This window comes from Limulus polyphemus, unplaced genomic scaffold (assembly GCF_000517525.1).
Source record: "Limulus polyphemus unplaced genomic scaffold, Limulus_polyphemus-2.1.2 Scaffold3178, whole genome shotgun sequence".
Classification (NCBI taxonomy): Eukaryota; Metazoa; Arthropoda; class Merostomata; order Xiphosura; family Limulidae; genus Limulus; species Limulus polyphemus.
In genome coordinates this window covers 89,711-105,932 of record NW_013668788.1, presented here as the reverse complement: position 1 = coordinate 105,932, position 16,222 = coordinate 89,711, and the positions used below count along the sequence as shown (strand labels likewise).

At 36.2% G+C, this 16,222-nt stretch overlaps 1 protein-coding gene across 7 annotated transcripts in view; it reads left to right on the top strand.

Annotated features, from left to right (window-relative positions):
* The window catches only part of LOC106468822 (arfGAP with SH3 domain, ANK repeat and PH domain-containing protein-like), a 68,449-nt gene that overhangs the window by 37,363 nt on the left and 14,864 nt on the right, over positions 1–16,222 (top strand). For all 7 annotated transcript variants that reach the window (XM_022397184.1, XM_022397183.1, XM_022397186.1 and 4 more), the window contains 3 exons: positions 1,016–1,101; positions 1,847–2,030; positions 2,344–2,460. In XM_022397184.1, coding sequence (XP_022252892.1) covers positions 1,016–1,101; positions 1,847–2,030; positions 2,344–2,460 — 387 coding nt within the window. The remainder of the gene's footprint in view (positions 1–1,015; positions 1,102–1,846; positions 2,031–2,343; positions 2,461–16,222) is intronic.

Genomic DNA, 16,222 nt, shown 5'->3' with positions numbered 1-16,222 from the left:
GTGTGCCACAATATGTGATTGTTAACTTACCTTGTGTGCCACAATATGTGATTGTTAACTTACCTTGTGTGCCACAATATGTGATTGTTAACTTACCTTGTGTGCCACAATATGTGGTTGTTAACTTACCTTGTGTGCCACAATATGTGGTTGTTAACTTACCTTGTGTGCCACAATATGTGGTTGTTAACTTACCTTGTGTGCCACAATATGTGGTTGTTAACTACGTTCATTAACTAAACTTGTGTGTTTGAGGATGTGGTTGTTAACTAAGCTTATGTGTCAGAGGATGTGGTTGTTAACTAAGCTTATGTGTCAGAGGATGTGGTTGTTAACTAAGTTCATTAACTAAGCTTGTGTGTTACAGGATGTGGTTGGTAACTAAGCTTATGTGTCAGAGGATGTGGTTGTTAACTAAGTTCATTAACTAAGCTTGTGTGTTACAGGATGTGGTTGGTAACTTACTTTTTTTCTAAAGACCCATGAGTGAAAGCAAAGGAGAATATGTAATAATATGTCAACCACTCTACATATAGTATATCCAGTGCCAAAACCAATACCAGGGCTAATCAGGCCAGCTGAGATGCAACAGACTTAGTAGTGGTCTAGATGTTATATATATGTATATAACATTAATTTTCATGTGCAACAATTGTTTTAGTATTAGTCATCTTATTCAAGTGAATTATTTTTATTATAAGTTCTATCTGAGCCATTTACAAATCACATTTTTAAGGTAGGAATTAATAACAAACATTATTATATTTGAACACTGATTATTTATTCTTTTTTTTTATTTGTTATAGGTTGTTAAATCTTATTGGTTAAAGGAGGTAGCTGTTAATTAAGCTTAAATTTTAAAGTATGTGTTTATTAATCAAACTTAAGTATTAGAGCATATGAATGTAACTAAGTTGATACATTAGAGAACAAAACTGTTAAGTAATCTTATGTGCTTTAGTAGTTTGTTAACTCAGTTCCTGTGTTGAGTGGCATTAAAGTTGTACTGTTTCAGAGAGGTGGTGAAACCAGTCTACATGTTGCTATAAGTCGGGAAGAAGGCTCATCTCTCCATATTGTAGATTTCATTATACAGAACAGGTGAGCAATACCAGATTTTGTTTTCACAAATATTTTAAATATAGGTTCTCATCAAAAGAATGAGATGGCTCTGCATATTATGTTTACAACAAACAAACTATTGTATTACAGAAGGTATAATGAGAAGTTATAAATCATGATATTAAATAAATATCAGTAGAACACTTCAGCACTATGTTCTTCTAACTTGTAGTGTTTCAAATCTGTAGGTTGATAATGAATAATACAAATAAGGGATGGTGTAATCAGATAAGAATGTTATCTAATTTTGCTTGAATTGAATAAAAACCCTATAACCCAAACGCTTTCAAAAGGTGGACCTTTCTTCTTCAGGGGCAAACTGCTTGATCATAAATAAACATTTCACACACGCCAATAAAGTAAAGCTAAAAAACCTCCTCCTCCAAGATTGCATCTAAAATCACCAACCTCTAAGAATAAGTAAAAATCACATTTGCCAATTTAGACTGCTTCATTTAGTTATACATATCACAATGCCAACTAAAGTATGGATTGAAAAACATTTTAAAATCTATCTAACTAGTATCACTTTACTTGTTTGGGTACTTTTAATTGCAGCATTTATTTTGTTTTGGATACTTCTTACAGCAGTTCTATGATTAACCAACGATCCCTACTTATCATTAAAATTTTAATTTTTTTTTACTGTACATGTGTATTGGAACAAGAAACTTTAATTAATAAGAACTGGCTTTTAATGAGAAGATGTGTTTCTCTTACACAGTTCCACCATCGACAAACAAACCAAACATGGGAACACACCTTTGCACATCTGTACACTTGAGAACCAAACTGAATGTATGAAATTATTATTAAGAAGTGGGGCCAACCCCCAGATTGAAAATTCTGAGGGAAGGACTCCTCTAGATATAGCCAGAGAGAAGGAATTTCACACATGTATAGAATTGGTAAGTGTAAATATGCGGGTTAGGCTAAGGAAGAATTTTGCACATATATGGAGGTCATATTTATATTGCTTGTAAATAAAATGATGCAACCTAGGATAAAATTTTACATATTTGGAGATGGTACTTGTATAATGTATATGCCGTGAAACAGCCTAGGATCAATTTCAGATATATGGTTAATTTTTATAGGTAAAAGATGTAAAAAGTAAAGATGTAAAAATTATTTCAAAATAATACAACCCCGATTGTTTCCCTTAGAAATAGATATTACATGTGATCATTTATAATGTTTAAAATTTTATTTTTGCTTAAGCTTGAACATGCCCTTCAGAACAAGAAAACTCTGTTTGAAAATGTTAACATTGATTGGCGGCTAACTCAAGAAGATGGTTCAACTGACTTTAGCGATGAAGATTTTGCTGATGACAAGGTACTTGTGGGATCCACCATATTCGAACAATGTATTTTATTTCTGTCAAATTAAAGATTTTAGTTTTGATTTAAATGTCAGATTTTGGTCATATAGACATTGTCTGATATAATAACATTAATTTGAGATGTCTTGTCACAAGTGTACTGAAGAAAAGAAAGTGAAAAACTGGCTGTTTTGTAATTCAGAAATTCTCAGATTTCTTTAAGTTTATTCGCTTACTAGTTAAAACCTTTTACTTTGTACAGTGTGGAGAAAAAATGTTTGGTATATTTTAGTATATTGATTAAACCATATGATTAATGCTTATTATCAACTTTTAGAAAACAATAGATATATCGTACATATCTCATTAGCCATTTTTGTGTTGATGTTAGGTTAGTCTGCCTCAACCAGTGTCAACTGCCATGAAAAAATGTAAAGGCCTTCACATTTGACAGGCGCCTTCACACTGCCACTTGGAAATACCCATGAAATAGTTTTGCAAGGGCTTATTTAGAGCCCCTGTCAAGTCTGTCATGATTATTACTGTTCACACAGTCAGCTGTTGTTTATTTACATAGACAAGCTAACAAATAACTTTGTGTAACCCTGTTGGTTGCTACAGCTCTGGTACTTTTGGCTGTACTAGTGATGTTACACATGCAGTAATATGATATTTTCAAACTATATTGTTCTATTATGTACACATCTAATATTGAAATTGAAAAATTAAGTCAATGTGTTAAAGCTTATTTACAAAATTGGTTATTAATTATTAGCAAATTCAAAGCAGTAAAAACAGTTTTAAAAAATCTCATCATCATCTAAATTGTATTTGATAAACTTATTTGATTTTCTGCATGAAATGAAGCTGCAAGGGCTGTCATGTCTCAGTTTAGCCAGTGAAACTGTTTTGTTGTCAACACTCAACAAATGGAATCTTGGTAGACACATTGAATTAGTTTTTTCAAAGGAACCTTAGGAAGAGACATTGTAACAAAACTTTGGTGCAAGCTTTGTGCTAAATACAGTGAGGAGATTTGAAAAGAAGTGAAAGGGTACAGTCAGTAAAAAGTGGAGAAGTATATATACAACACTGAATTCATGATGAAGTACAGTGACTCATCCACGTGAATTCAGAAACAAGCTGTATTGATTTAGATATGTATATATTACTCCAATCTATAATGATATCCTTTCGTTATCCTCATAATGCATACAGCCTATATCATCAATTACAATACCCTGCAAAGTTTCCACATGTTGTTGCCATCTGAGCTTGCAGTCATGAAACTTTGAAATGGGACTTTATATTTAGAATCAACACAATCTACTCCAAACTGAGAAAGTTAAAAAAAATGTTGATGTTATGTAAGTAAGTTAGATTTTCAAATAAAATTTGAATATCCTCAATTACATAAGTATTCAACCATTTTGCTATGGCAACCCTAAATCAGTTCAGATGCAAAAGATAAGTTTGAAAGGTCACAAAATTATGTAACGGTCCCTGTCTGTGTGTCAAATTGGTTTAACTTGACTTCAGAGTAAATGCATCTATCAAGCCTCAACTCTCATAGTGATATTCAAACCAACCATGAAGACCAAGGAGCTTTCCAAACAAGTCAAGGATAAAATGGTAGAGAAATGCAGATCAGGAGAAGGTTACAAGAAAATTTCCAATTCACTGATTATCCTTTTTGAGTACGGTGAAGTCCATCATTAAGAAGTGGAATGTATTTCATACCACCCAATAACTACCCAAATCAGGTTTCCCTTCCAAACTAAGCAGCCAGGGAACCAGGAAACTGGTTAGGGATATCACTGTGAAGCCAACAGTGACTTTGAAAGATTTACAAAGTTCCATGTATGAAATGGGAGTCAGTGTTCATACATTGACAATATCCTGGTCCTTACACAAAGTTGGCCTGTATGGGCAAGAAAGAAGCCATTACTGAAAAAGAATTATCTTAAATCTTGTGTGGAGTTTGTGACAAAGTATGTAATTGATACTGCAGCCATGTAGCAGAAGGATTTGTCTCAGATGAGACAAAATTTCTGCTTCGTGGTCTAAATTCAAAGCATTACATGTGGCATGAGTCCAACACAGCACATCACCCAGTCAACACCATTTTAAATGTCAAGCATGGTGGTGGCAGCATCATATTATGGGAGTGCTTTTCATCAGCAAGAACTGGGAAGGTTCTCAGGATTGAGGGGAAGATGGATGGTGCAAAGTACAGGTGAATCCTAGAGGAAAACCTGATTCAGTCAGTCAAGAATCTAAAACTGGGTCAAAATTCACATTTCAGCAGGACAAAGCCAAAGCCACACTGGAGTGGTTTCAAAAGAGGAAAGTGAATGTTCTGGAGTGGCTCAGTCGAAGTTCTGACTTGAATCCAATTGAAAATTTATGGTGAGACTTGAAGATTGTATTCCATCAAAAATCCTCAACAATCTTGTCAGAATTGGAGCAATTTTGTCAGGAAGAATGGATAAAAATTACACCATCCAATTGTGTAAAGTTGGCAGAGACCTATCCAAAAACGACTCACAGCAGTAATTGCAGCCAAAGGTGCTTCCACCAAGTACTGACTTAGGGGGCTGAATACTTATGTAATCAGCAAATTTCAATTTATACATTTTCTTTGCAGGTTTATCTGACATTCAACCTCCTTCACACATAACAGTGTTAAGTTGGATCATTAGAGTTTTTAATACAAACAAGTTCATTAAAAAAATTTTATATTATTTGTATTTCATCAAAATGTGATATTATTGGTAGGGAATGAATACTTTTGCAAGGCACTGTATCTACATTTTACAGTCAGTAAACTATAATATTGCCTTTGATTCAAAGGTAAACCCAAACGTTGCCTGCATAGGTCTATGTTTGAATGCAACTTGCAAGCATCTACATAAACCAGAGGAAAAACATGTATTCCCAAGACAGTTGTTAGTTTGTTAGATACATTCAATGATTTAATTGGGCTTATTTTATAATAGAATTGTCATCAACTTTGTTTGCATTTATAAATTATTGGCTGAGGCCTAACTTGATGATATGCATTTTAACTGGTTTTCAAGTCACTTGTAAACTTTATATTTAGTTATTTGTTAATTTTTGAGCATATACTAAGGTAATTAGAGAACTGATTTTTTGGCCTATATTATTTACGTACCAATTTAAACATAATTAAATGTTTTTATGTACAGTATTATCTGTTCACTGATTTTTTGTTATTTTTATAAACTGGTAGGCCTATGCATATGTTGTTTTTAGTAAATTATCAGTCACTAGGATTATTGTTTACATAGATTCTACTGTCCATTTGTTTTATTAATGTGTAGTTTTTATTAAATTGTTTTATTACAATATTTTAAGTTCATACATTTGTGCTTTTATGGCATTAAAAAGTTGCTTGAAGATGATGAAAAGACTCTTTCTGGCACTAGTATTATTGCTAGTGATGGTCCTTCCAGCATTTCTCTTCAACCTCAGATAAACAAAGGTCTGCATGCACAAGTTAAGGAGGCATACAGAAAGCTTCTTAAAACAGCTTACTTGCTTACTGTGGATGGACAGCCTCTGTCATTATTCTAAACTTTAGTTAAAGTGCAAAAACAAAATGGGATACAACTGATTTTTAATTTTGATAATGTCAATAGAACAAAATAATTTATTAATGTTATTGCAGAAGGCATTCATTAGAAAGTAGCAGTGATTTTATGTTCAGCAATAGCTTTTGCATATTCTTAGTGGTGTATTTTCAGGCAAGAAAAACCAGCTCAGAAAGAGAATTGATTTTCATTAGAACAGTCAAGCAAGGCATATAATTTTATTTCTGTGTTGCTTTACAGGATGTTGATAGCTTTGGTAATGCAGATGCAAGTAATTTAACTAATTACACTTACCTGCTAGTTTCAGCTGCATCTGATGGAGCCTCTGTTAATACTGGAATTTACATTGGATTGCTAACAAAATGGAAAAATGACAATCGCCTCTGGCTTTTAAACATTCACTGTTTCCCATAAAGTTGAATTGGCATTAAAAGATTGTGTATCTAAATCATTTACTAATGTAAAAGACTTCATGACAACTATATACTACTTGTTCAAATGACCTGGAAAGTTCAAAAGGCAGTTTGAGACAACTACCAGTGCATTTGGTATGCAGCATTTTTATTTTACCAAAGTGCATGGTACATGATTTGTTGCAAACATAAGATGTGGAGCAAATCATTTATTGAGTAGCTGGGTAATTCTTGCTTGAGCTATAGGGAATTCATTTGTTGCAAACATAAGATGTGGAGCAAATCATTTATTGAGTAGCTGAGTAATTCTTGCTTGAGCTATAGGGAATTCATTTGTAGCAAACATAAGATGTTGAGCAAATCATTTATTGAGTAGCTGGGTAATTCTTGCTTGAGCTATAGGGAATTCATTTGTTGCAAACATAAGATGTGGAGCAAATCATTTATTGAGTAGCTGGGTAATTCTTGCTTGAGCTATAGGGAATTCATTTGTAGCAAACATAAGATGTTGAGCAAATCATTTATTGAGTAGCTGGGTAATTCTAGGGAATTCCCTTGTCAGTTGCAAGGGAAGTAGTATTGGATAAATTTCATACACTCTTAAGAAAGATGAAAGACTTTACTTTGGTGTCAAAATGTTGTTTGTACAAAAATGTGCTGGATGTTCTATTCTGTCTATGCTGTTTGAAAAAAAAAACATTTTATGCTATCAGGTACTGCCTTGCAAGAACTCAAGGAAGAAACTTCAGGTACACATTGTGAAAATGTTTTGAAAAAGTTCAAGGTTGAACTGGAAATTAAATCAGGTTTCTGCTTTCTAAGAGCACTTTGCCTAAAGCAAGGCACCATAAAACAGGGAATGCTCTGCTGTCAGTATCAACTATAGTCTAATTAACAATGTAGACTATGCTGAAAAAAATCTGTAGATAAACTGAGAATTACAGTTATTCCAAATTACTAGATTCTCCTCATTTGAAAGTAAACTTTATCAAAGTATGTTTTGGATAGATCCAGCAAAGTGGGATAACAACACCAGGGAAATTGAGTGTTTAAGTTTATTTGCAGAGCATTTTTATGAGGCACTAAAAAGGAACAATTTTGATAAAACTAGGATAAACTCAGAATGTAAAGAATTCAAGAGAATGGTTAAGTATTACGTGAATGAAGTCAAAACTAAGGATATCTGGGATGTTTGTATTTCTATATAGGAGGGGATTTAAAAATGTTTGTATACCAGTGGAAATAGCGCTATGCATAGGGCACAGTAATTGTGTCATTAAAGCAGGGTTTAATCACCTTACCTGAATTCTCACCAAAGACTTAGTTTAAAACATGAAACAGTGAAGAACCTTCTGTTAATTAATAGAAGGGATTTTTTATGGACACATGAGGAAAAAAGAACAAATATTAGAAGCAGCCTTGGAGAAGTTTATGGCAAAAAGGAGGAAAAGAAAATTTGATATACATTCTTCTAACATCTCTATAGAATGTGCAACTAAGAAATGGAAGTGAGACATGTACAATGAAATTTAAATTGATTCTGTTGAAGATCATGATAGGGGTGATTGATTTTAGTATGTCTATAAATCAAGTGAAACAGAAGAGATTATTTTTAAAGAACTGAATTATTTGATGTCAACTGCTGACGGAGATGATTCTTTTGTATACAGTGTGTATGAGGATAATGACTGAATATGCTCCACGAACTAACAATTAAAAACAAACTGGACAAAGGATCTTCGTACATACAAATGACTATGAAAAGTAGATTTACTTCAAATTAACTTGGTGTTTTATGAGATGTGTGCTTATGTGAGTTTGTGCTTTTTAATTTTTTGGACAAATAGTGAAACTGATGTTCTATTTTCTTGTAAACAATTTAACTACCATTTCCCTCTTGTGTGTAAATTGGAAAACAGTAATTATCATATGGTTCTAATCAAGATGATATATCTCGGACTTCAAGGAGATTATAATGTTATATTTTTTCCAATTTTAGTGGATATAAAAATTTTATTGATTGTTAATTTGTTTATTCATCAAGTTAATGTACTAGGCCTTATATTTGCCTCTTTTCCTTACCTTTTCCTCTAAATACAACCACAGTTTGAGTCAGTCTTTACAAATGAACTTTTATTGTCGAATTTTGGTTGTTTGGTTGATTGATTGCCATTTAAAAAATGGTAAAAATTTCAAAGTAAAAGGTTATAAAATGTAAAAAAAAATCATATAAAAACATTTAAATAGAATGAAAAAGGCCTAAAACCATTGTCAATGACACCATCCAACAACAGAGGTAAACCCGTAGAAAGTATATGTCGAAAGTGATGCTGCTGCTCATGGTCATAATGATGGCATGACAGAAAAATGTGGGCTATTGTGACTTGAGTATCACAAAAGCTACACATTGGTGGGTCAGTGCCAGATAAAAGAAAACAATAAGTTAAACTGTGAACAATGCATAGCCTAGTCAAGACAACTTCCTTCTGACTATCCTTACAGAAACAAGATGGCCAAAGAGCAACAGAAGGTTTGATCTGCAAAAGCTGGTTATGATGTTGCTCACCCCAAGTCGACTGCCACACCTTGAATACAGGACCATAGTTCACATATGGGACAGGCATGACCATGATGGCACCAGAGCAGACAGACGTAGCTGCATTGTCAGCGAGCTCATTCTCACGATTAACGACGTGGCCAGGTATCCAGAAAACTGGATGGAAACAAAAGATAGAGAAAAATGGGCCAGTCATTGTTGAATATTGATGAAAACAGGGTAAGAACTAACACTAAGCAATTCCAGGGTCAGTAGAGAGCTAAGAGAATCAATGTAAATAGTAAAATTGCTGTATTGCATAGCTTCTACATGATCTAGGGCAAGAGAAATGGCATACAACTTGGCAGTGAACACAGAAACTGTAGAGGGGATCATGTGAGCAACCACCGAGCCACGACAAACCATGGCAGAGCCCACAGAGTCACTTGATTTTGAACCATCCGTATACACGAGAATAGAAGAATGGTTCGAAAGATGTTCAGCAAATAGAAGATGGTACTTCCAATCGGCAGTATCTACCTTCCTCAGATGACTCAAGGAAAGGTCACATTCGGGAATGGTAATAAGCCATAGTGGAATGGGCTGATGAATAGGGACAACAATGTCATCCAATGCCAGATCCAATTCAGCCAGTTGTGCCTGGATACAAAGGCCAAAGGTAGGAATTGCAGACCGTCTGTTCTGAAAGAGCACAGCCCACCAAAGAAGAAAGGCACAATTCCAGGTGGGATGCTATGGTAAGGTTCGAAGCTTTGTAGCATGCTGTAGAGCAAGTTGCATATGGCAGAGGTGAAGAGGAGGTTCATGGGACAATGTACAAACTCTGGACTGGAGAAGTGCAGAAAGCCCCTTGCATAGCCAAAGCCCCAGATGGTGAATGGGGTCCAGCATCTTTAAGGCTGATGTCCTGGCAGAACCAGAGATTCGTAGTCCAGTTTGGATCTAATTAGGGTATGATAGATCTTGAGCATAGAACATTGATCCACTCCCCAAGAGGTGGAAGAGAGGACATGGAAGATGTTCAGTGTCCTTGTACACTTGACACATAGCTGATTTATGTGGCAAAAATGCATGCAAATGGTTTTGGAGAAAGTAAAGGTGAAACCATTTGCTGTGGTCCACTTCAACAAGCGACTGAGGGCAGTATGAAGCTACCACTCAATGAATTTCATTTTAGATGACCTACATGAGATGTGGAAGTCATCAACATAGAGTCCATTAGCAACAGTAGGAGGAAGTTGTGTAGTGATAGCATTGATCTTGATACTGAAGTATGACACTCAAGACACAGCTCTGAGGGACTCCAACTTCCTGTGTGAAAGAACGGGTAAGTGTTGAACCCACATGGACTCAGAATTGCCTGTTGAGTAAAAAGTTCTGAATAAAAATGGGTAGATGGCCATGCATCCCATATGAGTGTTGGTCCCGCAAAATGCCATACCTCTACATAGTGTTGTAAGCCTTATCAAGATCAAAGTAAACAGAAACAAGATGTTCCCTCTTGAGAAAGGCTTCCCTGATTGAGGTTTCAAGTCCAATTAGGTGGTCCACGGTGGAGCCTGGTCAATGGAACCCACACTGGGTGGGTGAGAGGAGGTTGTTTGATTCAAGGAACCAAATAAGGTGAGCATTAACCATCCTCTCTAAGAACTTATAGAGACAGCTAGTCAATGCGATTGGATGATAATTAGAAGGAATCTTGGGATTCTTCCCAGGCTTAGAGAAAGGGAGGAAAATAGCCTGGTACCAAGCATCAGGGAAATGTTCTCCTGCCACATCTGGTTAAAAACAACCAGAAGGATCCCAAGAGAGGCAGGAGAAAGATGGTGCAGCATCTCATAGTGAACATCATCATGTACTGCCAGACCAATGAAGAGCAAGTTTGAGTTCCACTAGTGTAAGTGGGTGATTATAGTCATAGAGATGATTGGCCCGAAAGGAAAGAGGCAATTGCTCTGCCCGAGACTTGATGGCCAAGAAGGCGGGGGAAGAAACAGAAGTGCTGGATACATCAGCAACTTCCTGGCCACTGGGGAGCAAGATGGAAAGAATACCTCCCATCGACCTTCCGAATCTTGTCCCATATGACTTTGCAAGTGGCGGCAAAAGAGATGCTAGTTCTGAACTTAATCCATGATTCCTTTTGGCTTTGACGTCTGACCTGCCGAGCATGGGAATGGGCCCGCTGGAAAGAGATGCAGTTAGAAAGAGTGAGATACCATTAATAGATGGAAGACTAATGACAGCAAGATCAAGTTCTGAGAGAGAGATGAAAGAGAGACAATTGGTGTGGTCTAATTTCCACCACGGCACTCGGGTTGGTTGGCATCAATTATGGCCAGTCTCCCTCAAAACGATAGGAAAATGATTGCTGCCCCCTGGGTCACTGTCAACCCTCCAAGAAAAGTGAAGGGGAGCAGATAGATAGATCAATGGCAGTAAAAGACTCACTAGGTGCATAAAAATAAGTATAAGAACCAGTATTGAAGAGAGAAAGGTTGTGATCCGAGAGCATACGCTCTACTGAACAACCACTCCCATGAATATCAACACCATCCCAAAGTCTCCCAGGATTAAAAAGGGAGACAGCAATGAGAGCATCAAGGTCTGATTGATCATAAATCTCTCCAGGTGATATGTAGAGAGAACGAACAGTGATGGTACAACCCAAGGAAACGTGGATGGCTACAGCCTCCAAAGGTGTATCGAGTGACACCAACAAGGTGGGCACACACTGGTCGACCAGCAGTGCCACCCATTCATGCACTCATCCATCACACAACTTGTCATTGTGGTTTTAAGAAACTGCCAAAAAGTGACTTTATCAGCAGGTTTCAGGAATGTTTCCTGTAAGGAAAGACACACAAGATACTAGGAATCAATCAAGGCCTTAATATCCTACAGATTAGAATGAAAACCTCGACAGTTCCACTGTATCAAAGTGGCTATTTTTACTAAGGTGGAGGAAAACTGTGTGGAGAACCCTTCTGTTTATGATCATGCCATTTTTATTTACTAAAAGGAGGTCTGTGAACCTCCATGGATCCTGCTCTTGGTCGAGTGGGCAGATCTCTGTCATTAGACTTAGAATACAGTGGCTGGGGGCATGAATGAATAATCATTCTGCATCTCGGGGCCAAAGAAGATGGACCCGAGCAGACACTGGAAGCCAGGGCCAAAGGAGGTGTACCCGGGCAGTCACTGGAAGGAATGGTGGGGACAGAGATAGATTATCCATTGAGGGCAAAAGTCTCTTCACGTGATGTGAAAAAGACTCTGATGTAGGCAAGGAAAGGTCCGTCTCCATTCCCACTGTAGCAGTGGAGCATAATGCAGTGGCATATGTCTGAGATGGAGTAGGGGACTATAACTTCCAAGCCTTGGAGTAAGAACGTTGTTAACCATTTTTAAAGGCTGTACCTCTTTTTCCTCCACCCACTTAAGACAAGATCTATGGTAAGAGGGGTGAGAACCACTACAATTAACACAATGAGGGTCCAGTTCACACTCATAAACGTCATGGTTGCACAACAAGCACATGTCACAGAACCACGACAAGATGCCTTTGAATGACTGAACCGCCGACACTGGAAACATCTGAGAATGTTGGGAATATATGGCTGTACCTTTCATCTAAGAAAACGTGCCTTGACAGGGACAGGTGGATGTGGTGATGTAAATATCAAAATAAGAACATTGGTAGGCAGCATAATTCCTTCTTTATGAGTGGAGATATGTTGTACTGCAGAAATTCCTTGGCTGGAGAAACCAGTGAGGATCTCCAATTCAGAGATGTTCTTCAAATCACTCTCAATAGTAACTCCTCGTGAGGAATTCAAAGTATCATGGGGAATAACCTCAATGGGTATATCCCCAATGGCCTTCGATTTCAAGAGGAGTTTGCTGTGTTTTGAGTAGATGTTTCCACCAAGAAGTCCCCAAACATAATGTCTTGACTGACTTTGGAGAGCCAGCAAGCCCTTCTAATCCCTTCTGAATAAAAAAAAAAGGGAGACATTTGTCCTAAATGTTTTTCTGACAAGGAATGCAACATCATGAAATGAGGTACAGGAGCAAGATGAGTTGAAGATTTTTGATCAGTCTTCAAGGTGTAGTCGTTTACCAATAAGTTGTGTTTTTACTATTTTATTTTTTTTTAGGATTTGGGAGAAAAATTCAGTGCCCACTGACTTTACCCACCATGAGGTCCGATGAAAGAATGCACAACAATGCCAAACAAGGACACTGCAGCAATGCCAGGGACTTGTGAGCACTATACCCAAACACCAACATCACCACACCCATTGACAATTCCCAACACTGATACTCAGTTGACCCTAGCCCAACAGGACCAGCTGATTGACCCTGGAGGGGTCACCCCAAGTCCACCCGCCTACAGGAATTCAAGGCCAAAGTGGTGTTTTGCAGTGCCCCAGACACCACTCAATCATCAGGATCCTCTCTTCCCCTTCACGGGTCGCCACACATGGCAATACAGAACCCTTCCTGGGATGCCCTCTCACCTTGAGGGGTCAAATTTTGTAAATAAAGAATACAGATACAGCATCAGCTTACTAACAGCCCCCATATACTGTTTGGGAAGGGCTGTTTAAAGCCTTCGTGTGTTTTATAAATATCAGATCCTGAATGTAGTGTGAATAATTGTTTTTTGTAAACACTGTTCATTAGCTTCATACAGGGTTGAGGTTTATGTTAGGTCATTATACATCAAGTACTTAGATTAATAAACTTTTTACAGATTTCTGTTTTTCATATGTTTTAATGCCCCATGATAACAAATGTTTAGGGTTCAGTTGCTTCATACAGGGTACATATATGGTTATTATAACATATAACATAATGTTTTGGGACAACATGGGACCTGTTGGTCCATCTCAGCTGTTCCATCCTCTAAACTAAGTTAAAATGATTAAAAAAAATCTTAAAGCCAGCCCTTATAACTTATATACTTTTCAAGCTCTTTCTTAATCTCACTTAAATTTATGCTTCTACAACATCCAAAGGCAACCCATTCCAAAGGCCAACCCCACTGTTAGAAAAATGAAACTGTCTTAGCTGAAGATGACACCTACCCTCCAAAAATTTATATTTGTGTCCCCTAGTCCTACTATTCTCACTTAAATACGAAAAAAGATGATACATCAACACTATCAATTCTCTTTACAATGTTAAACACCTCAATTAGATCCCCCTAACTCTTCTTTTTTCAGGAAAATCCTGAAAATCCTATTTGCCCTACCACTAGTAACAGCACACTGCTTGGATGGCTTTCGAGACTGATCAACTATTACACCAAGATCCCTTTCCTTCATAACACTATTAAAGTTATTCTCATCAAAATTATACTTATAATTCATATTATGATAACCCAAATGGAGTGGCTGAATGGAAGAAGGCAGAGGGTTGTTACAAATGGAGTTCAGTCAAACCAGATTAATGTCAAAAGTGGGGCACCTGAGGACTCAGTCTTAGGACCTTTGCTCTTTTTGATTTACATCAATGAAATAGATGAAGGAATGGTTAATAAATTACTTAAATTTGCAGATGATAATAAGGTCTTGGATGATGCTAGCTGTGAAGAGGATGCTGCTGATTTACAAAAGGATTTAGATCATCTATTGAGTTGGGCAAATAAATGGCAGATGGGTTTTAATTATAATAAAGGCAAGATAAGGGTTTCGCTAACAATCAAACACATCTCTTTCACTTATAACACAATATTCTGTTTCACTAATAATACCATGTTCTATTTTACAAAAAATATTTTATTCTCATATTAACACTCCAACTTTTTAATTTTCTAAGTCACTCACTTATTTCACTTTCTCTATGTCATAACCATAGTGTTTTAGTTTTGAAAATGAAGCAGAAAACAATTTAAGTACAAAAATATCTCATACAATGAAGATATGCAATGAAATTATCAGAAAAATAAATAATTTAACTAGCTTTGAAGAAATACAACCACATGACAAAATGCATGAAAAGTTGAGTGTTATGGAAAAAAAAAAACCTATATAATGTTACTGACTCCAAACACTTATTGTGACAAACAAGATGATTGCATTAATTCTGAGCTGGTTTAGAAAAAATTGGGAAGTTTAAAAAATGACAAGGCTTCTGGGCCAGATAATGTTCCCCAGGGGTTTTGAAGGAGGTTAAAGATTGGATATATGAGCGACTTACTACTATTTTCTGTCAGTCCTTGAATATTGGGCAGGTATCAGAGGATTGGAAGTTAGCTAATGTAACTCCTCTTTTCAAAGGAGGTTATAAAAATTGTACCAGTAATTGGAAAGTTTGATAAAAGATGTTTGCAAAGCCATTTAACAAAGTTTAGAATTTAATCTGATAATCATCATGGTTTCTTAATGACAATCTTGCTTTAATCTTTTGACATTTTTTGAAAAGGTTTTTTTTAACAAAAATCTTGCCTTACTCTTTTGACATTTTTTGAAAAGGTTACTGTTTATGTAGTTGAGGGTAAGGGTGTAGATTTGGTGTATCTGGATTTTCAGAAAGTATTTGACAAGGTGCCACATAAAAAGCTTGTAAAAAATTATCTCTATTGATGTGAGGAATAAATTAGCAAACTTAATAGAATTTCACTAACAACCAAACAGATCTCTTTCACTTACAACACAATATTCTGTTTCACTAACAACCAAACACATCTCTTTCACTTACAACACATTATTCTGTTTCGCTAACAATCAAACACATCTCTTTCACTTACAACACATTATTGTCTTTCGCTAACAATCAAACACATCTCTTTCACTTACAACACATTATTCTGTTTCACTAACAACCAAACACATCTCTTTCACTTACAACACATTATTCTGTTTCACTAACAACCAAACACATCTCTTTCACTTACAACACATTATTCCAAACACATCTCTTTCACTTACAACACATTATTCTGATCGTTAGTGAAACAGAATAATGTGTTGTAAGTGAAAGAGATGTGTTTGATCGTTAGTGAAACAGAATAATGTGTTGTAAGTGAAAGAGATGTGTTTGATCGTTAGTGAAACAGAATAATGTGTTGTAAGTGAAAGAGATGTGTTTGATTGTTTGCGAAACAGAATAATGTGTTGTAAGTGAAAGAGATGTGTTTGATTGTTAGCGAAACAGAATAATGTGTTGTAAGTGAAAGAGATGT